Here is a 23,117-nt window from a genome sequence, read left to right as displayed (position 1 = left end):
TCTTTTGACAGATGTCTAAACAGCTTAAATTTATTTGCTGCCTCAAGTCAGAATCCAGTCTTTTGTGTTGGACAGCAGTTCTTCCAGCATTGGTCCCAAATCCTCCAGTAGAAGTGTACAAGCCTGATCCTACAGGCTCCCTGAACTGCTGTCCCTGTAGGTCACCTCAGCTTTTATTATTGCAAACATTGTTGGAGGAGAGACCAAGTATTTGCCGAAGAATAACAAGGCTTGGCACTCCACTGCTCCCTTCAAGGAGATTAGCACTAGATCCCTTCTTATGATTTGAATTGGGGTCGATTTGGGGAGGCTGAGGACTCTCTTCCATAACAAGCCTTAAAGTAGGGGCCATCATTTATTTAAAGATGGATTTCAGTGCCTCGGCACCATAGGTCACTGCGTTAGTTCCTTTAGCTTTGTAAGTCTATTAGATTGCAACAAAAAACCACAGAATCTTTGCTTCAGAATAATCGACAGGTTCGATAGTGCGATCGTTTGTTTGTTCAGAGCAGTTTTTGATTGCGTTGGGTTTTGTAGATTGGAGCACAAAGATATTTGAAAACGTAAGACTTATGTTTTTTTTCATAGACCATAGTCGCCAGGTAAATCGTTGCGTCAGTTACCTTTCGTAATACTAGAATCTTTGTTTAACCTGTGTTCATCTGTAGGTCATGGCAGCGATATATTCTTCCAATTGTCTCTCTAGGCCCATGGGCGTGGTGTCCAACAGAACTAAGGTCCTGTGCATAGAGGACTCGAATGACAGTTAAAATACATTTTATGGGCGATTTGGGGAGCACCTAGCACTGGCCATGGAGTCTGCCAAGTCGGAGATAAAAATTGAAAAGGGCCGGTGCTAGAGGGCATCCTGGTTTTACACTGCAGCCTATCAGGATCTTATTGCTCATAAGACCTGAGGCATTCAGTCTGATTCTGCAGGAGGAATCTATGTGGTGCTTTTAGCTGGTCAACTAGGTCTATTGGGCATGACAGCAACTTGTTCCCAAGTCTTTTCCTGCAAATTCCATCTTGGAACAATCAACAAACCAATATAGATCTCACAGCCTGTTTCTAGGACTTTGATAGCAGTGACAGTAGAAATATCAGCAGAGGTCCCCAGACCCTTCGTAAAGCAGACTGGAACGGCTATTGTCATCTCTCGTCTTGTGACCATTTGGTTAGTCTTAAGAGCAGTGTGGCGTAGAGTTGCCCCATGACGTTCAGTAACGCGATTTGGCGATAGTTCGGGTTGCTCCTGTCACTGCTCTGGGATCGTTGGCCTCCTTCCAGGACAGTTGGTCATAGATGGTCTCCACCACTTTGAGCCTTTCTACAAACCGGGCTGAGAAGAAGCTAGCGCAGGCGGTTTCTGCAACTCCGTTTATTAATGGTTGGTGTCTAGGTGTTCCTGTTGAGTTGACAATAGCCTCAGTTTCTCTTGTTTTCTGTTCTGATGCTCGCACTGTCCATTGAGCATCTATCGGATCATTTTCTTCTTCTGGCCCCTAAACCAAACTTCCACACATCCTCACAAAGAGATGGTGGGTTAATCTTATTTAGTTTAACAGATTGGTTATATGCTTGTTCAGACTCCTAAAACAATCATATCACACCACCACGCTTGCTCTCTTCTTTACACCATCACTCAACTAGAACGCAGAGATACTATGACACCATTCGGTATAACTGTTCTCATACCAACATCCGCCGCACACTCCCCATCATTCTAAGTAAACACTGCTGGTTACACACCCAGCCAGGCGTTCTCCTCAGGCCTAACGCAGCCACATTCGATCTGGATAAATCCTGCCAGAACAAACATACTCCTGATCTCTAAACCACCACACCTACCGCTAAGAAGCAGCTATTACATGAATACCACACCAGCTGCACACATAACCCGGTGCTCACACGCACCTTTGAATCTCTCTACTGATCTGAACTTCAGTTCCCAAGAGCGTTCAACCTACCAGCGCCTTCAGACCATACCAATGGTATATAAGGTGCTATATAAATGCAAAATAACAGTCTCCTTCTCCTGGTAACCTCTATCGTACTCATAATCGGCATTTGTAAGTGGTGCTCTGGGAGATGTCTGGATCAGATGGGGCACCAGGGAGCAGCATGTACTCTGCCACTAAATGGTGGTTTGTTAAATTGTTTCCTGAGGGCGTAGCTCCCAGACTCTCTACATCTTTCTTGGTCCTTTTCAATCTCTGTCCCTTATTTGTGAGTTAAACTTGTGTGGGGACCCCTCACCAGACCACCTTGCCATCTCACAGGTAAAGGGGTATTATAGGTTGTGGTCACTTGTAATACTGTATTATTTTGAAGGATATTAGGGTCATCAGGTCTTGTCAAACAAAGATGAAGTCTATTACTGAGGCTTGAGCCCCCCGCTGCCAAGTTGGTGTACATCGATTTTGATCTTCAAAGTTGTCATTTAAGAGATGTAGGTCCAGTGACTTCATAAAATCCATTTTTGCCCTCCAGATTTGCTGGGCAATTGCTGTTGGTCGTAGATGTCTGCACTGCTTGACCTTTCCCGCATAGTTGCTGCACACAATGATTGGGCTCTCCTGACTGGAGGCTTAATCGATGACGTCTGCAGTATTTTGTTCCAGCATTCGCAGGGTTGTTCTGTTTAATGAACTTGGTAAAGTGCACGTACGCCCGAGGGCATCTTGGCCCCATCGCATGAGTAAGTGGATTTTAATGTGACAGATTCCAGGGGACTCTAGAACAGTAGTTTTCAGTAGCCTGCGTAAGGTAAAATTATCAACAGTACCCCGTAGGGCCAAAGGAAGATTGTTCCAGGCCTTTGCCGCCACCACGAGAAGGCTCACCCTACCTTGCGTGTCAATCGATACCGATGAACTAGAGCAGATTGAGATCTCTGGGAGCGAGTCGGCACATAGTGTATGAATTTGGCCTGCAGATACTCTGCGCCCAGGCCATAGAAAGCACGGTGTACAATGCACATAGATTTAAAGAAGATCTGAGTGGCAACGGGAAGCCAATGTAATTTCTTCAGCAGGGGAGACATATGGGATCCAAAAGGGGGGCGGAGTATGGATCTGGTGGCTGCATTCTGCAGTAGCTGGAGTTTGTTAATCAGATAACACAGTTGAACCAAATACAGATTTGTAATAATCAAGAGTGCTCAAGTCCAGAGCAGCTACCACCAGGGCCTGGCATTTGGCAGGAATAAAAGGCAGGACCTTTTACGCAATTTACGCAAAATACAAAGCTTAAAGTGTCCAGCCTTGCACACTGAGGCCACCTGGTTGTCCAGGCCAAGAGAAGCAGAGATTTTGGCCCCCAGATTCCTAACCGATTGAGCTGGAACAGGGAGGGGGCCAAAGCTGGTCGGCCAGAATTCAGCGGTCCAGAACAAATGGGTGGGATGTTGTACCCACAACCAGCACATTGGTCTTGCTACCATTAAACTTTAACCAGTTGCTCATCATCCATGCCCCAGGTCCTCAAGACAGTTCCTCAGCCGAGTAGCGTTATCTGCTCGAGAGGTCAAAGGATCTGTATCATCCGCATAGGAGTAATAACGGAACCCATGAGCCTGGATGAGGAGTAAAAGAGATCTAATGGACATTAAACAGGATAGGTGGCAGTGCAGATCCCTGGGGGACCCCATAGGACAATGGGACCAGGAAGAGGACACACAGGCTGAGACCGATCAGACAAGAAGGCCAGCAACCAGTCGAGGACCCAGCCGGACAGACCAGCGTCTGACAGACGGGAGATCAAGATGGAATGATCAACCGTGTCGGGTTCCAATAGATGTTGATTAAGCACAGGTGTTTAGTGCCTGCTGCCTGAAACTTCTCATCGTGCTGTTGACTGATGGTGGGTGGAGACTTTGTGGTTAACATGTTGCTGTGTCTTTTGAGCAACTAAGATGTTCAGGGTTTGTGCTGTTTGGATAAAATGTCCTTATGGCAATCTCTTTTCTCCACGAGAGGAAGATTTTCACTGTCGAGTGATCTGTCGGGATTGTGGGCAAGGGCTGCTCACATGTTAAGCTCCTGCTCAAAGTATCAGTTTGTTGTCCCTGTGCAATATCTTCATCTATAGTGGGTTGTAAGATTTAGCAATAGCTGTCATCTTCATCTAGGCTTTGCACTTGCTCACAAGTTATTTCAGAGAGGAGTTTCCAGGTTTCGCCTGTGGGTTAGTGGTCTTTATTTTCACTCGGATAGCAGTTCACTTTTCTCAAAGTTCCTGGAGTCCCTTGGATGGACTGTCGGAAGATTTAGTTGTTTACACTTTAGTCGGCACTGAGGAGGGTTTCTTTGAAAAAAAAATAAAGACCAAAAAGGCTTTTGGTGCCACCTTTTTGGATGGCAGAATTTTCTGTTCTGTCTTTGAGCAGTGTTGTGCTTCTGTGATTCATCCCGGGCTTCCTCCTTTGCTGTGATATTTGGTTCCTTAGACTGGTTTAGGTTCTCCTTCAGTGGTTCTGGATCCATTATGGCAGTTGTAATGCATTCCACTGTACTTAAGGGAGCTGCTTCCTTAGCGGCCTTTCCACTTTGTTTCGACTGCTGATTATCTTTGGAGGTCTGCTTCATACAAGACTCTCTGCTCCTCAGACTGTTTGGATGCTGTCAGGAAGCCTTTTATGATATTTTTGTATGGAACATTTCCAGGAATGTTGTTTGGTCCTTTAGGATGTAGTTCAAAGCCTCATCGTTTCATAAATGGAGCCATTGCGATTGTTACCGACATTTGGCTGAAGACATCACGTGCACGTTTTTATTTTGTACAGTCTTATCGTTTATGTGGTGGTTCAGTCTGTGCCCCCTTTTGATCCACATAGTGCAAAGATTAGTTTTCGGGCAATCTAATTCTTCAGGTGGTCTAGTTGGTCTTAGTTGAGAATTCACATAAGCTTGACATGCCTCAGAACTTGATTGACTCTCGTTCAGGCAGGGTTTTACCTGTTTGCTAATTCGGTCTCCTTGTGATATTAATCGCTACTAAGGATAGAACTCTTCGTTGGTTTTGCAGATGCCATAAGTTAGTTTTTCAATTCAAAAAGTCAACGCATGTTGTGACTTGTTGTTTGAGAGCATTCTGTCTCAGAGGGCCGACCGTTATCCTGGTGGGCACAAGGTAAGACTGTCAAACGGTTTAAATGGATACACTGGGCCCTCAGCGTCACTTTCTTTCCTGAGGTTAGGTGAGCTTTTTTGTGCAGGAGTTCTAGCTTCAGATTTTATTTTTGACACCAATGTTAAAGAAAGTTAGTGTCCAAGATTCAAGGACTCTCGCCCTCTAACAGTTCCATCAGATCTATGCCGGGTGGGTTGTGTGTAGGTGTTATGTTCGAACCAGGCTGTGGACGAGCAGGTGGGGGCCGGCCGGTCTATTTGGTGTATTGGACAACTCGAGCTCACCTTTCAACTTTGATTTGGGTTGGGTTTGTCTCTTCGTGGAGGACACTGCCAAACCAATAGATTTTTTTCCCCGAGAGGCAGAGTAAGAGGGTCTGTTTTCTCCAGGTCAGAAGCAGCCTGTCTCAATTGGCCAGCAGCTCAGGCTGTGACCGCAGGACATCCAGGCTGTGACCGCAGGACATCCAGGCTGTGACCGCAGGACATCCAGGCTGTTGGATTTTTGTTCCAGTATCTTCTAGGCGAGGTAGTTCGCTGTTTGCTTGAGTGATAGGGCGATCTCCCATCAAGCTGCCTCTTGTTCAGCTGCTAGAGCCCCAGTTTCATTTGATAAGGCAACAGCTTCCAAGCTTGTTGGAGAGGAAGAATGTTATAGTTGATTGGGAGTACCTTTATAAGTCCCTGCATGTGTATGAAGGGTGCTTGGTGGGCATTTGGCATAATCACGCGCTCACATGACTGGGAGACACGAGATCCTTGGGATGAGTTGGCATGAGTGAAGGAAGAGTCAGATGGGCTGTTACAGCCATAGATAAAGCTTTCAGTGTCTGCTCCAGTATGGCTGCTAATGAGGCTTCCAACCCAGCTGACATCTGGTTCCTTCTGGACGGCTTCTGTGTTCAGCTGGCATACAGAACAGAGCTTGGGGCAGGGACGGAGGGGCCGACGGATTACTTTATTTTTTTTCTGTCTGACCCCATATGCCTCTTGTTCACCACAAGCACCCACCTTGAGCGCCTCAACTAGCGTGTTGCTGGTAGTGTGAGGTGTAAGTATAGATGTGGGTTGGCGCTTCAGAGGCTCCTGGACTGTTCCGAAAAGTCATTCTTGGTGATTAACTTATCATCTCGCCAACCTTCTTTTGCGCTGGGTGTCCACCGCCTGGCCTATCCAAGTCTTTGTCCCAGTCGACTTGGCGACAACTGGACTGTGGCAGACTTTCTGCGCCTCCCCAGTCAATTTGAAGAAAATTAAGTGACAGCGCCGATGTCAAGGAAGTAACATCGTTTTCTCTCTGCACAGAGGTAAGTAAACCCTTGATTGCTATGAAAATCTTAACCAACTGGGGTTTGGAGGGGGGGATTAGAATTGGCTTTGTTCCTTCTCCAGAACACCTATAGCCGAGGTCCACTCTTTCTGTGGAGAGAAAGCAGGTGCAATGGCTCCTGATGCAATCATGTGAAGCAGGTGGGCAGGGATTTAATAACTGATAAATTGAGACATTTTTTAGAAAAATCTTAATGGAGTAAGGCCTCACAGGGCAACAGGTAATGTGTGCTGGAGATATCTCCAGGGAGATTTCACAATATGACCAGCATGTAAAGGTTATCCACGTGCTGGTCCTGAAGGGGGTCTAGTACCCAAATCTTCCCTTGGCTATGAAGGTAGCACACTAGGATCTGTGTATTCTTTATTTAATGCTTTACAAAGAGCATTTTTTTAGAAACATTTTTGTTGTCATAAAAGGGGACTATCCTCTAGGTGAAACAATTTGTGACTTTATTTGGTTTCCGTAGGGGGACACATTTTTTTAAAAAAGACCCACAGTTCCCTAGTTTTTGGTTGTACCACATTTGACCACTGTGGTCGTTGTGCTTGGGGGTGGGTATAGTTAGTGCAAAAGGACCAGGGGTCGTCGTGTTGGTTTCTTTTTTGTCCTTTTTATTTTTCACTTAATATCTCAATCCCTGTGTCATGTATACAGTGAAAAGTCCTTGATCAGTCCTAATCGTTTTCTGGAGAGATCAAACTGTAGTCTGGCATATTTCATTTGATTTGGCTGCACAGGTACAGTGTTATGATGAGCCGACCAGTTTCAGTGCTAAGGACCACTTTCATCAGGGCTAAAACAGCTGACGGGTAGTGGTGCTGTTGTAGTTGAAAGAGAAGCTGGATCTAGCTTGTATCTTTGACGGACCTGCCTGTATAGGATACAGAGCGGGGAGGGGATTGGAAGGGGGAGAAACCGGGGGGGGGGGGGGCAGGGGGTTGAGAGAGACACATGAGTGACAGTGGGGATACAGGGGGTGTCGGGTATTCCTATAGGGAGAAATCTTATCCTTGACAATGACTTCTCTTGTCAGGTTGGCCCTGGTGTGAGGCTGTACAACTTCAGTCCCACTGCAGGTGCTGGCAGTTTTCAGCCATGTGCAAAGGCGCCTGGATATAAACCATGTATGGATTTAATGAATCCAGATATCTATTTCTGACAATAACTTTAAAAACTAATTTCTTATGTTTATGCCATGTTCACAAAGAACATGGATGTACACATGCATGTGTAGTTAAGTTCATACATGGTGTACATATGCTAAACCCAAAATGTAAACACTGAAGAAGAAGACACGGAACTGGCATTGATGTGGCTCAGTGTGCCTCTGGAGAGCACAGCTGGGTGGGTGAAAACTTAATTCTAAAGCAAAGTTTAAGATAAGAAAGACATATGCGAAAGAAAGACATATGCGAAATTTAACATCAGAAAGACATGAGCGGAATCACGGGAGCGTAACACTGACCTGTTGTGCCACATTCCTAGGTTAAGTGGGTCGCTCCTGTGAGCTTGCCTAACTGTCAAGGAAAGTTAAAAGTACACACATAGGTGTGTTCAAAGAGCGGCGCGGTGCCGGTATGCAAGTCAAACACCAAATGCCTGGAGTGCTGGAGCCCATAAGTTCCTGTTCATGTTGCTGTTGGTTAGTGGTGGGCTAATTATGTACAGCATAAAATATAAATGATCATGGTGAGTACCAGTCTTGGATTACTGCCAGGTGTACAGTAAAGTCAAACACCATGCAGTAGGTCGAGCTGGCAGTTATACTGATGTAGTATACTGCAATAAAAGAACGCAGATGGTGGTGTTCAAAACTAATCATATGCACTGCAAAATGTCATCCTATACATACAATATGCTAAAGGAGTTATCAAAAAATAAAAAGGGAATAATTAGCACCATGTAGGCCACATATTGAGCAGACATTGCACATCGTCTAAGACAGGTATCTAAACAAACATTGAAGTTTAGATACCTTTAGATGACAATTTAGGATACAGCTAGCACATATGCACATGTAGTCCTTGTAGAGTTACCGGAAATAATTTTGATCTTCTAAGGTCGCCAGTGTTTGCCAAGATGTTGGTTCATTCAGACCACTGGTGTCTGTTTTCAGTCTGAAAATCCATTGTTCACGCCGGTACAGTAAATCATGGAGATTCCCTCTATTTGGAATGTTTACTTTTTCGATGATGGACCAAGTGAGGTCCTCTGGGGCATGGTTCTTGCTAATGAAATGTTCAACTTTTTTTTTCTTTTCTTTTTTTTCCCGAATGCACGAACAGTGTTCTGCCAACCTGGTTCTGATCGGGCGGGTTGGCATTCCTATGTAGCGGAGGTCACATGGGCAGATTATTGTATAAATTACATTCTTTGTATTGCAGTTGGTTAAGTTCCTTTGTGTCCAGGGATATTTCAGGCCGATGTCGATTTCTTTAGTTCTTGTTGTACTTGCACATGAGGTACACGTACCACAAGGGCTGTGCCCTCTTGGTTTTGCTTGGTTCCATAGTGTATCCTGCACCTGGTTTACAGGTTCCTTGTACGTGTGAATTAGAAGTCTTTTCCTCTTAATTGCAAAGTTTGGTGTTTCTAGTTGAGATTCACCTACATTCAAAATAGGCCAGAGTTTTAGTACTTTTTTGATTTTGTTTGTGAGAGGAGTAGGTAAGGACGGCTGTGATGTTGTCGGAGGGGTTCTTTGATTTCATGTGGTGTTCCAAGATGACATCCTGTAGGATGTTTCTCGCCCTTTTCCTTGCTTGTTTGATGACCCATCTAGGGTACCCTCTTTCCTTTAGTTTCTGGCTTAGTTGATCAGTTTGCATGTCGTAGTCTGTTGCATGTGTACAGTTTCTGCGAAAACTTAAATTGTCAGAGGGGGAGATTTTTTCTCAGGCTAGCTGGATGGAAACCTGAGAATTGTAACGAGGAGTTTCTGTCCATGGGTTTAAACACAACAGTAAAGATGACATTCCGTATTTCCAGTCTGAGGTCCGAAAAATGCAGAGCTGTGTGGCCGTATGCCTGTGTCTTAGGGAAGGTCAAGTATGGGTTCTGTTTCAGCCATGTGAGGAAAGCTGTAAGGTCTTCATCTGTACCCTTAAAGATCATTATGTCGTCATCAATATGCCTTTTCCATAGGTCTATTTTGCCTAGCCCTGGGTTTGTTGGTGGATACATCTTTTGTTCCTCAGTCTGCTACATACAGATTCGCCAAACTCGGGGCGAACGTAGCTCCATTGCAGTACCAGAAATCTGTTCATAGAATGTTTTTTCAAAGAGAAAAAAGTATTTTGTGGAGTGTTATCTCCGCTAGTTGCATGATTAAAGTGACAGGGGCTTCGATTGGTGGATGAGCATTTGTCAGTGCTTTTTCTACAACTTGTAATGTTGCCATCTGAGGAATTTTTGTATGTAGGGCCTCAATATCCATTGACACTAGTATGTTTTGTTCAGCATCAAATGGGCACTCTTTCAGCAGTTTTAAGACGGCGGTAGTGTCTTTTAGATGTGATCACATTTCACCTATCATGGGTCTTAAGAAGAAGTCAACAAATTCTGATAAGGGCTCTAAAATAGATCCTATACCGGATACAATTGGTCTTGCAGGTTCTGCCGATAAGGGAGGCGCAATAGTGATCCAAAACACAGTGGACTATAACAAGATTGTCTTTACACTTCTGAATGACCACACTAGCTATAGACCACTTGGAAGAGACCCTACAGAGTATATACGCAAACTTATCCTACCCATCTTAGAGGAAGCCATGATAGAAGGCCACATTAGCCTCAAAGGAGTACCTCAACCCTAAAACACCTAGGAAACCAGTATTTTATGTACTTCCAAAAGTGTACCTGGAAGACCAATTGTATCCAGTATAGGATCCATTTTAAAGTCATAAATTGTTTTACCTAGAGGATAGTCCCCCTTTCATGACACACAACAAAAATGCCCTCCTTTTTGCAAAGCATTAAATAAAGAATACCCAGATCCTAGTGTGGTACTCAGCATGTAAAGGTGCCACAGGGAGCTCTGTTAATGGCCAATTAGGGGGCGGGGGAGCCGTTGCGTTTGGGATCAAACGGCTTTAGTGTTGGATATACAGAAACTAATAGGATCTTAGTTTTCAACTCTGTAGTCTGCGGAATCCAGTGGCATGCATTTACACTACCCACCTCAATTTTTGCTAGTTTGGTCTTTTGCTAGTATTCCAGATCCCATAACTTGTGCTCCACTCACACCAGCATGACACTGCGCTCTTGGGAAGCGGTCTTCTCCTGTATCCCACATATATTGGCACTGAATACGCTGCTCCTGTGACTCTGGGTGAGTGTACTACTTGGACAGTTGCACTGCAATGCTTCTGGTTCCGGGACCATCGTCCGTGTGAGGCTCCTTTTTTATATCCTCATAGGGACGTGAATCCGCTTGCAACGTCCATTTAATGCTTTGGTTGCCAACAGACTAATATGCCACACAATTTACTGGGGCACTGTCTTGATTGAATAATTGCTGCTCTGCAGCATTGGTGTCCCCAACTCCATAAAGCTGGTGTGAAAGGAAACATATGTGGCCATAGTTTGGTACCTTGGGGCAGGGGGAGCTAAGAACCGTTCTGTTGAGTATTTGAATAAGGATGTTTGGATTCAAACCTGACCTCTAACCCACATCCTGTGTTATTCTTGTCTGTATGCCCAGAAGTTTGGATTTCGAAACACCCAGTGATTGGGCCACCAAATATTTTCAGGGATTGACGATTGCATTTGGAAGCAACGTTTGCACTTCTCTTTGCAATTAAGAGGTTTAGGTGCAGATTCCTGTGCCTTAGTATTGAGTTCTAAAACACCAAATAACTTCTGGAGAGGACCTTGTAGAGGTTTTGCTAGAATGGTTCTGCCATTCAAGTGTGCCAAAGGTGTCACTTGAATGGCGAAGGAACTGCTGGCATCTGGCATTTCTTGTTTTCTCATTGACCAGATGGAACTGAGCGGTTCTCCCTGGTCGAGCAGACCAGCTGCATTGAAGGTGTATAATATTTCTCCCAGGAGATTTCTTGCTGCCCTAAAAAGCCTCTCTTGGCTCCCGGTTGCTGCACGGATCAGATTCAAATCCTTTTGCATCATCCACAAGGCTGTCTGGGGACCACACTATCTGCAACTCTTACTAAATACTCTCTAGACCTCTACACTACTGGCACCAACTGTGTAAAGCATTTAGCTAAACAAAGGGGAGGCTGCTCTTTCCTCAGCTGGATCCCTCCTCTAGAACAGCCTCCCTCAGCATCTTGAACAGGACCTTCTGAAGTTCTGAAAGCACCTTGACTCATTCCTCCCCTTCCTTCTGCTAATCCCACAGTTGCTTTGATTGGTGTCTTGGACCCTTATGCATCCTCTAACCATTCACACCCAATCTCCCCAGCATTTGTCTTCCTCAGCACTTGCCTCGACACACCCTCTGCACTGGAGATTCACATTTTCCTCCCTATGCAGCGCCTGGTTGCATAGCACTTACCATACCTTGCACACCATCTGTGGCTCACACTTGAGCACGGACACCACAGCACCTACCCCACTGCCCTCATGCTTCCTGCACTTGCATATTCTGAATACTCACATGGCATAGTGGGTTCGGCTATCCCTTCCCCCTCTGTATTTTTGTATTTACTGCTATCCCATGTTCCCCTCCCTGCTGCCCTGTGGGTGTTTTGAAACCATGCATTTCCTGTATAAGCGCCTTACAAGCCAACAATAAATAAATGTCCTGACACAGATCACTGGGTGATGGGCAAGTAACAGAGCCAGTGCCTATTGTTAAAGGACTCGACCATCAAGGATTCCAAAGAACCCTCGTCTTAGCAGACCTGAATTGCTTGGCCGGTTTGCTACCCTACACATGCACCATACCCCAGCATGAGGTCACCCTTTTCATTTCCAGTCCATCATCCTCTTAACATATACAGTTATCCTTGTGTTACAGATTATTCCTAACAAGAGGTTTTGTAGCCAAACGAGTGACTGGGCTGCTATGCTATTGATTTGGACCTCCTGGTTTCCCTTCCAATAACTGCAAGCCAAAGGTGACTCCTGTGCCTTGGTTCTGTGATGCCACGGCCGGCCCTGAACTCTGCTTGTGCACTTAATTTGGCAGTGTCCCAAAGACTTGAACTGTTAATTTTAAAAAGAGAACTGTTCTGAATTTTTTTTTCCTGCACAAGATGTGCATTTTCTTTTAATCTGTTGTGTAGAAATTACTGTATTGGTTGAAAGGGTTAACCACCCAGTGCCTTCCTGGCTATGCTGCCTTGTCTGCTACCACATTAACCACTGGACGTCTGGTTGACATGCGGCTAACCCAGTGGGTAGACTCTGCTCAGACCTTCAACACTGGGGCAGAGAAGAGTTTTGTTTGGACCCTTATTTGGAATGTGGCAGAGGTGGCTTTGGGTTCAAGGTCATCGCATCATGAAAAAACATGGTTGGGACCAATAATAGATTTTTCTATTTAAAAATAAAAAAAAGTGTAGCTTATTAGCAACCAACATAATCTACGATTTGTATAATTGTATGTTATTGTGCATTTGTAATAGCGCCTTGTATACCATTGGTATAATTTAAGTGCTGTGGGTTGAACGCTCTTGGGGACCATAGTCCAGGTCAGTGGAGAGAGTGCTTGGGAGCACTCGGTATGTGTGCAGCCAGTGCGGTTTGTGCAGAGGTGGCTGCATTCTAATGGTGGGTGCAGTGCTGTGGTTGAGAGATCAGTGGAATGTGTGCAGGAAGGTAGTTTGCCTCGGAGTCTGCTGGCGGCCGTGGTGCCGGTGTAAGATTGTGTGCAGCTAGGCTGGTTTAAAAAAATAATGTAACTTTTTTTTTCTTCTGTGGGTATAACTGTAATCCAACACTGATTTTGTTCAAGGAGTGGTTTAGGTATGCGTGCCGGTAGCCCGAAATTGATCGGAGTATAGCTGCGTTATATTGCTTGTTGATGTAAAGTGGAGAGAGTATATTGGCAGGAGTGTGCTTACTGGTAGGAGGCCCCTGTGCCTGGTTTTCTGGAACGGGATGAGCTGGCCATGTCTGCCCTGGCGGTTTGCGGTAGTGGATCTCAGATTCTATGGCTGGTGCAGAGTATACTGTTTGCCCAGTCGGAGGGTCCTTGTTTCTGAGGCTCTGTTGTAGATGTCAGAGGGGCCCATTTTCCGGCTACCTGGTCATAGTTTATGGCCGGTGGATGGAAAATTCCTGACAAGTTTGTGGTTACAGATGTGTAATTATATTGCAACGTTGTCCCATCGAGAGCAGGGGTGCTAGAGAACTGATTGGATGGAGGCCGTAGTGCATAATTCTCGGGAGAGTCCAACTAAGCATAGTTGCTAATGTGCCTCTGGTAAGGCCATTCTTGGCCTTATTCCCTGGTAGGCCAGGGTTGCCTCACCTGAGCATATACCGCCTTGTGTACCCGATGGGTGGCATGATATTGCCCAATTGTACTATTTGAAAGAGGAGTGCTATGAGGCTCTGCAGTAGTAGCTTTGTGGGTTGATTACCAGATAGGTAGAGCTTGACGCAGGGTTAAAAGGAAACCGGGCCAAACTTAGTTGGCTGACAGGGGAGCCTCCGATGGTGGCTTTGCATGTTAATTCTCCCAATGGGAAAAAGTTTGACGAGTAGGTCCAATTGCATTTTGCTGTCGGAGGAGCTATTGCGCAATAAACAAACTCAGTCCTAGAAAGCCTTGGCTACTATTTTTGTTTATATAGCGCCATTAGCTTGCAAGCATTGGGGCACTTGCATATAGACAATTGGGACAAAACATGTACTTGCGGGACAATTTGATCCAGTAACTGGTCGTGGTTAATGTCTAGTACGCAGTGATTTATTTGAAGAGGGGTTTTGAGTTTTTCCTGCAATCTTGTGTAATTCTGTTATAACCTGATAGGGAAGGGAAGATTGTTCCACATCGTGGCAGCCTTTATGTGGGATGCTTTGCCCAAAACATTTGAGATAACTAGGGTTAAGAAAGCAGTTTGGCCTTTTGACTTTGACCCGAGTGCACGTCTTGGCACATTTGTAACCAATTTACTTTGAAGTTATGGTGGAGCCTACCCATAAATTCATCTTTTAGGGTCAAGGATTTGAATATAATTCTGTCCACCACAGCTAGCCAATGAAGGTTCCTTTTGTCCTGTTACTTTCTAGTTTTTTTTCTTGATGATCCTGACTGCGCTGTTTTGGATTACTTGGCACTTGGCAATGTGTTCTTTGTTGGCTCCCAACATATGGGTATTACCCTAATCCAACCTTGACTGAATAGTTGCTCCTACAATAGCCTACTCCTGGTGTTTTGCTTGCCAGTTTCTGTTGCCAACTTTGCTCTGGTCTTCCCCATTCGACTGTTAACGGTTTGGTTTTATTTACTGTTTCTCTGCATTTCAGTTTGAAGGTGGGGCTGTGGGCCTGCTTGCAGATAGTTGTAAACGCCTCTATCTGGCTATAAGCCGTACATTTCAGTAGGCCTTGTTGCAGAGTATGCCTAGTGCTAGCGGCCAGAATTTGGCCTTCTGCTAGCTCGACCCTATACCCCATAACAATACAGCCTTTAGGTGCACCTCAAAAAGGAAGGCACAGTTGCATGCATTCACTATTTTAACTTAAGTGCAAAATCTCCCTCACTTGTGAGACTCCCCAGAACATTTTGCTGGACTGGTGTATTATTTTCCGTATACATCAGTGAGTGTGAACCGTTTTCCACACTTGCAGATCCTTACGCTTTTTAAATAAATTTGTTTTTTTTTTATGGGTGTCATTTTTAAGATTCTCCATAGTGTCCTTTTTAATTGTATCCTCTTTTGCATGTACATACAGCCTATTGTTGCTGGATTGCCCTTTTAATTTTCTTTAGCTAACCTTGTGAGAACTAAAGCTCCAAACAATGGGGTATTTTCAACTTTCACCTTCTGTGGAGTGCCGGGGGAGTAGTGTTATCCCCTTTCTCATTCACACTGGACAGGTATAAACCTAACCTAAACAGCTGGTGGCAGTGAACCTTTTTACTAATTCGGTGCACATTTACCATGGGCTGTTCCCACAGCAGTGGTAAAGGCACCCATTTTACCAAAATGGCCTTTCCTTTTATTTTGCCATTTTAGTGTTCCTTGTCCTTTTTTGGTCCTACCCCAGGCCGGGAACGTCCTTTGTGTTACTTTTATCTTCGGCGGAAGACCTAGGTCATGCCTGCCCACGCTCCAGAGTGTGAAGCGAGGGAGTAGTCCAAAACTCTGCCTCCCTTTGTCTTCCAGCCTGCCTTGCAGAATCCATTGCCAACTGTGCAGCAAACTGTCCTGAAAGGACTGCCAACCCCCAGGTTTGAATGTTGCTCGCCTGTTGGCTGGCTTCCCGCATAAGTCAGATCCTGGAAGCTGAAGAGGTAGTTTACCACTGGACCTGAATCCAAAGAGGATGATCGACAATGCAGCTGAAACTATTTCCAGTGACCAGAGAGCCTGCTGTAACCCTTCCTTCCCAGCGACTTGGACTCTAAAAACCACCCCCGAGCCAGAGCCTGGTGAGATCCACTAGACTCAAGGACCTGCATTTTGAGCCATACCATGACATGCTGCGTCCTTGCCGGGCTGCGATGCACCAATACCCTGGTACCTCGAGCAGTGCAGTCTTTCGAATTCCAAATCGAGCTGAAACTTTGGTGGCTTCCTCCTGGCTCTCAGGCTCAATTTGAGTCCTTGAAGTCCACTCAGTGACGAGAATCCAACCAGCTATCTTCAGCCTTCTTCTGGCTCCTGAAAAGGGCACCAAAACGGAGCTTCATCCAGCCGCGGAAAAACACTTGCCTGGCGCCTTCCCATTGATCCCTGCTGCAAAAGCCCTTCCAGTGTCCTGTCTTCATGAGAAGCAATTAAGCGACCAGGTATTTGGCTGCAGATCCTGAAGTCTCACCCTCTGCAAACTCTTCTTCTGTGTTGCCTGGGAAATTTACTTGCCTTAAGCTTAAGCCTGTGTGATTTCTGTAAAGCTTTTCGGGCGTTTCCTGTGTTTGCCCTCATCCAGTTCACCCATGCTCACTGCTGGAATCCTGCTCGTGTCTTCTCAGAAGTCCCTGGACCCAACTAACTCTAAAGTGAAATACTTACTGGAAGACTTCCTCAAGAACCCTGACGGTCCCTGCAACTGAATCCTAGCGCACCCTGCCTACAGCTGGCACCTAGACCACTCTGGTTCCTCTTCTGCCTCTGCGAGAGCACTAGGGAAGGACTGGATAAGAGAAGTATTCTGCTTTAAAGTGTAACCTGTGTTTAAGTTACTTGTGAAAGAGTTGGTTGGTAACTCACTCTGAGTGATCAGTTACAAAAGTTCTTACCTGACTTGAATGTGTTTCGCCATTCTCAAAAGTATATGTAAGGTTATTTTACTCACCTGTGAATTGGTTCTGCCGCTTTCCCAAAAGTAATGCTATTGGCTTAACTTCCTTTAGGATATAAATTTAAAAGTATACCAACTGGGTCTTGTTTCCCCTGACCTGCTGTTTAGCCTGTTAAGATGAAGTCTGCCTTAGGTTTTACTTATCTTGAATAGCGTGTGCCAGTCTAAAATGAGTTTACAGGTTATTGCTTTCCTTAGTATGTATTCCACTGATCTGAAAAGCAACTGTATTGGTATATTCCACTATACAGTTTTACCTGGTATACTGTTGTTCTGAAGGTAGTTATAGGTGTATACTGCCCCATGAATTTGTGTTCCAGTATCCTGTTAACAGGGTTGGTTCAATAGGTGATTCCTTAACTGAATCACTGCATAACTCAGTGTCTACTACCCTTACTTTAATCTAAAAGTAACTGATGGTTTTACTCCCCATGAATAGCTGTGTCCCATACTAAATGTGTTTGATAAGGTCTGACCTCCTTAGAAATACTGTTAGTTTTCTGAACAGGGCCTATGCTTTGGTATGTGTACTTAAAGCATTGTTTTATGTGTTCATGACTGACAAAGTACTTTCCCCAAGACTTCACTTGGCCTAATTGTATTTATAATAAACCTTTTGTTTTATAATACTTCTGGTTGTAAGTGTTTTGTTGAAGCAATGGTATGGTCTTCTACTTCTTTGCACCTTCCTACAGCCCTCTCCCTCAGATAAGCCTGGCTGCTCTGTCTACGCTACCAAATACTCTGGTGGTACAGCCTTACACTAAGTAGAGTTTTGTACTGTTTCAGTTGTATGGTTTTACTAAGTCCTTAGTTAAACCTCAAGCTGTCCTAACCCACACTAGTCCACCCAAGTCCTCTGACGTCAATCTTGTGCAGGGACAACAAGACTAATTCGATTTTCAGGCAGATCATGTTTTCGGGTCCCTTTTTGAGGGTGACTGGGCATTCTTTTCAGATTTGAAAAGAAATCAAGTTGGTCTTTGTGGAGGAAGCTTTAGTTGGCTTATAAAGGATTAGCTCCTTCTAAATTTACATTTGGAGTTAAACTGCCCATTTCACCCAAATTATACCACTGTCTGAAGGTCTAGAGTATGAATGCAGGATTTCCACAAGTTTAGAAATATTTCAGTTCGGTTGTATGTTAATCAACTGTTCATGCCACTTATGGATTTTAGCACTCATATGTATTTCTGGCCTCAGTTGTCAGCAGGGCTTAACTGAGGTATATGAGCTTTGTTACTGCATCCATGGTCTTCTAAGCTAACATTTTGGAAAAAGGAACCACTTTTTGAGGCTGCACTTAAATCAAATTTGATGGCTAAAGAAAGGACACAGCCCTACTGGAAGATAGATTTATAGGGCAAATTGTCCTTGTTAATGCATTGCCCTTTGACACAACTGTGATGTTGCAGACTGCTGGACCTGGTGCCTTTAGTGCAGCTGGGCTTTTTCCAGTGGGTGGCATGTGCCGTTTACCGTTTTGATTTCTGGTGTACTCCAGGCTCTGATCAAGTGTGATCTGAAGTCCGGTAAGACCTCTACCAGAAGTATAAATGAGCAATGATTGAAAATAACCGCTATCTTATCTTAAATTGTAACCCACTTGCTACTATAGCCTGCATCGATCATTTGGCTTCTGGTTTGGTTTTAGTTTTGGGTTCCTGAAATGTCAACAAACCCTGCCCCATTCTCCTCTCCCCCTTTCCCTAAAAGGCTCCCCTTCTGCACGCTTATGTGGTTTCTTCAGTTTGTTGATTGCAGGTCCATAATCCTTATATGAAATTAGGCGGTCTATTTCAGGAATTATCTTGCTGCTAGTTTGTGGCTGGCTTTTTGTTTGCGTTTACATTTAATGTTGTGAGTCTTCATTACATTCCATTTGTATTGTACACGTACAGAACTGATAATTACTTGAAAATCCTCAAATGGTCTGAGGTTCTTTGCTATTCTAGTTACTTGTTCTAACATTCTGTGGAAATGTAGGACCTCGGAGCAAGAATAGCAATGCTATGGATTCCTTCCAAACTACGAAGTACATTTCCCGTCAATGAATACATTTGGCATATTGGACAAAATAAGGGTCAAACTTGACCAGACCTGCTTTTTGTAGAGATTTCATACATGATCATGTGCGTTCCAGTTACTCCTCTTGCTCAATACATGTCCATGGTGCCACATTGTATAGGGGGTGGCGGGGTTGTGTTTATTGGGGTGACGATGATTCATCGGATGTAAACCACTGCATGTTGTAAATCTGATTATGTTGTGTATTTATTTTTAATTTTTATTTGTCCGTAGTTGGTGACAAAGTTCCAGCTGATATCAGACTGACTTCTATAAAGTCTACAACCCTCCGAGTAGACCAGTCAATTTTAACAGGTATGTCTTTTTGCTACCCCTTAAGCTTTGTAGCGTATTTGACATTTGCAAATTCCAGTTGATCTTTCAAAGTAATATATTTGTAGTTTTATGATAGGAAAGGCTTTCAATGTAAGTACATTAGCCACCAATAATTGAGTAAAAAAATAAACTGGCTAGGAATTACAAAATGGAATGTTTTCAGACTACAGCGAAATGCCATCAACTTGTCGAGCGCAGGTGGATGGGAAGCTTAGTCCAAAGGTAAGGTCCTATTATGGCAAAAACGCTGATCTCTTTTGGACTGCAAATGGGAAGAGGAATGATTAGGAGGTATGATTGAGCTGATCTCGGGCCGTAAAGGTTGATACAGCTGGATTTTATGCATAAGGTATTGCAGTGCTAGGCCATGGAAGCATTTGTATACTAGAAAAAGTATTAAGTGATACGCTGAGCAATAGGTAGCCAATGCAGAGAATGTCGGATTAGATACAGATGGAAACTTGGGAAGATGAAAAACTCGGTGAACTGCTGCATTTTGAGCCACTTGTTACCGAAACAAGAGGTAATTGGGAAGGCCCATGTAAAGGGCACTGGTGTAGTCAAGACTATTATTGACCAATGCACAAACCACCTTAGCATTATCCAAATAAAGAAGATGGGGGAAATTTGTGTTTGTGTTCAAGATTTATGACTACTCAGTTTGTGTAAGCTTGGACTCCTTCAGGGGTCCCAGATCACTCCCAAGATGTTTTACCTTGTTTTAAAAGGAGGTTTGGAGATCAAACCAGTAGCCGCACAGGATGACCTGTAGGGTAATTTAATAGATGTTTAGGTCCCAGGCGTATGAGCTCAGTCTTATTCGTATTTATTGGAAGATTATTTGTGAACCAAAGTATGACTTCGAATGGATTGTGTCCTCCCATGTATTCCTCTTCTTTGATAATTAATTTTCCACCTTCAGAAAAAGCAGTTCTCGACAGATTGCACTGTGGGGTAGCGTCAATGACTGTCCCTCGAGGGCCTCCGTCTGAGGTCATCCACAGTATATGTAGCACGCGCAGTGCCTGTTGGCTTCAGTTCAAACGCAGCTTTCGCTTCGAGAGAAATTACGGCACGTTTTGGTTCTGTAAAGAACTGCTTAAGAAATGTCAGGATTGTGGGTCGAAGATGTCCATCACTGACTCCCACCACGTTTGCCTGTGGTGCCTCGGCACGGAGTATCGTACGAAGGAGTGCAAGTCCTGTCTGGCAATAACTGACAAGGCGCTGAGAGAACATGGAGGTAAATTGGCTGTGGGTAGAATTTCTAAGTACCCTTCCGTTAAAAGTACTTATGAGTCCAGAGATTCTCCTCATCAAAGATCATAGAAATTTCAATCAAAGTCGTCATTCATCTTCCTCCAGGAAGTCGAAGAAAAGATGTCATAGGTCTCCTTCTTCCTTGAGTCTCTCTTCAGCTGAGAGAAACACATGTGAAACAAAATCAGACTCGCCAGCTAAATAGGAAGACTTTCCGAGGGAAATGATCTTCAAGAGAAGCCCCTAGAACTGAGGAAAGACAATGGCCTGGCCGCTCTGCAGAAAACGACAAAGGGAAGTCTAAGGCAAAACCCTGTCCACTCTCAACTCTGGGAAGTGTCGGACCGCGACAAGATGAGTCCAGCCCATCAAGGGTTTTGTCGAAGACCACTTAGACAAAAACCAGATCGGCCCTATCAACACCTTTGACGTCAGAACCTTTGCCACTGATATCGATGCCTAAATCGAAGACTTTGATGCCATTGCCCTCGAAACCTTCAACTTTTTCAGAGCCATGGAAGGCAACACAAGAGTCTTTCTTCAATTTATGAAGAACATGGGTGCATCACCTTTTTTGGCCTTCAGTATGGCACTCCAAATGTGCCAGATGAATTTATTTCAGAGGAATCTAGGCTTAAAGACCAGTGTGAAACTACAATCAGCTAATGGGTTAGATGCATCTCCTCCTGAGCTGTATCACACTGATGCCTCAAAATGTGTGGAATATTTGGGATGGAGTAGACCTACTCCTCCTTTCCAACAAAATGACTTAACGGACATATGGACAAAGGTCCACAGAGGATCCCATTTTGCCCTTTACAAAAAAAGGTTTACAACAAATTGGGAAACCCTAGATTTTATTGCTGCGGTTAATATGAACTTCCCCAAAAATATAGGCCATCCAGCAGTGACCCAGATTATTTAACCAAGCACCAGACTTCAGAATGTTTGGTGATCGAGGCAGCCACGTTCACAAAATCTGCTTACCCTGCCATTCCACCAGACAGGGTTGATAAACTGGATGCTTAGGCGCGGAAACTATTTACTGCCGGTAGCATGGCTTTGAAATCTGCAAATGACCCTTGTGACTTATCTATGTTTTCATCCTGTGGGATTGCGCAGCAATGGCGGCTGACTACATTCCCGAAGGGGAACAGAGATGGCTTCCTTGCTATCAAGGATGGTAGGGAGGCAATGTGAGTGCCTCCAGTCAGGTCTGGATACTGCAGATGGTATTAGTAGATCCATGGCGACTAGATTTGCGTGGTTGAGGAAATCTGGGTTTGAACCGACATACAATCTAGATGACTTCATATGCCTTTTGACCTCTCTAATGTTTGGTTGCAAGGCTGAAAGTCTGGAAAGGCTAGACCTCAATTGGCAGCTAAATCTTAGTGCCACCATTAGACAGCCTCCACATTCTTACTCTGGTGCATCATCTTGGAGGGGTAAGTCCCTTTGGTCCTAATCCTCAGTTGGAAAAGGACAAGCCACTTGTACAGGACGAAGGAGATTCCCTCGTGGTGGACGAGAGAGAGGTACTAAATGGGCCCAAGCAGTGGCATGTTTGCCCTCAGCCACTGCTTCAGCGCCTCAAAACTTCTGAGGCCTTAATCCACAAGACCCCAGTGGGAGGCAGGCTCTCGCAGCATCTGAAAGAATGCCGAGACATTACTTTAGCTGCTTGGGCACTGGAAACGGTAGGTCAGCGCTACTGCCTTCCTTTTCTAAAAAGGCCTCCGGATCATCCACCGGGGATCCGCCCCTTACATTTTTACCCTGTTAGAGAGAAGGTGCACCAGAACAAGTACCTGCAGTGGAGAGGAACAAGAATTGGTACGCCCCATATTTTCTAATCCCCTTAAAATGACAGATTGAGACCCATCTTGGACAAGTTCATTAGGACAAGTTCAAGATGGTTACCCTTACCCAGATCCTTCAGGCCCACCAACTGCAAGACTGGATAGTGTCATTGGACCTTCAGAATGCTTATTTTCATGTACCAATCCATTTTAAGCACAAAGTACCTAAGGTTTGCCGTAGGTGGTTCTATCAATTTCAAGTTCTGCTATTTGGGCTGACTTCCGCCCGACGGTATACACCAAGTTGTTGATGGATGCCTTCTTGGGGAAAAGCCTTGCCACCCGAGATGAGGGCTCATCACATTCAGCAGATGGTCACCAAATTTCAGAATGCCCAGCGTCTTTCGCCCTTCGATATTATTTATTTTTTTAGGTTGCTTGGCCTCATGGCATCCTGCATTTTTCTGTTGCCATTTTTCTGTTGCCAGAGGCTCATCTGAGAATGAGATCCCTGCAATGGGCTGTAGGGACACGATGGTCCCAATTCTCAGATGTCAGACCTACTTCAGGTCCCAAACCGGATTACACAGGGTTTCCTTTGGTGGGCTCGCAAGGACAACGTTCGACCCTGGCCGAAGAGAACAGCAGTGACAGACTCCTCACTCATGGTGTGGGAGCACATGCCAACGATCTGACAATCAGTTGGTCTCCATTGGAGTCCAAACTACACATCAGTCTTTTGGAGCT

The 23,117-nt window shown here is 44.7% G+C and overlaps 1 protein-coding gene across 3 annotated transcripts in view; it reads left to right on the top strand.

Moving 5' to 3' along the window:
• ATP2A2 (ATPase sarcoplasmic/endoplasmic reticulum Ca2+ transporting 2) overlaps positions 1–23,117 on the top strand; it is a 554,378-nt gene that overhangs the window by 175,766 nt on the left and 355,495 nt on the right. For all 3 annotated transcript variants that reach the window (XM_069619558.1, XM_069619557.1, XM_069619556.1), the window contains exon 6: positions 19,207–19,287. In XM_069619558.1, coding sequence (XP_069475659.1) covers positions 19,207–19,287 — 81 coding nt within the window. The remainder of the gene's footprint in view (positions 1–19,206; positions 19,288–23,117) is intronic.

Source organism: Ambystoma mexicanum, chromosome 10, assembly GCF_040938575.1.
Source record: "Ambystoma mexicanum isolate Mex_15411 chromosome 10, UKY_AmexF1_1, whole genome shotgun sequence".
Lineage (NCBI taxonomy): Eukaryota > Metazoa > Chordata > Amphibia > Caudata > Ambystomatidae > Ambystoma > Ambystoma mexicanum.
Note: the sequence above shows the minus strand (reverse complement) of the source record. Positions and strands in the feature narration are given on the sequence as shown.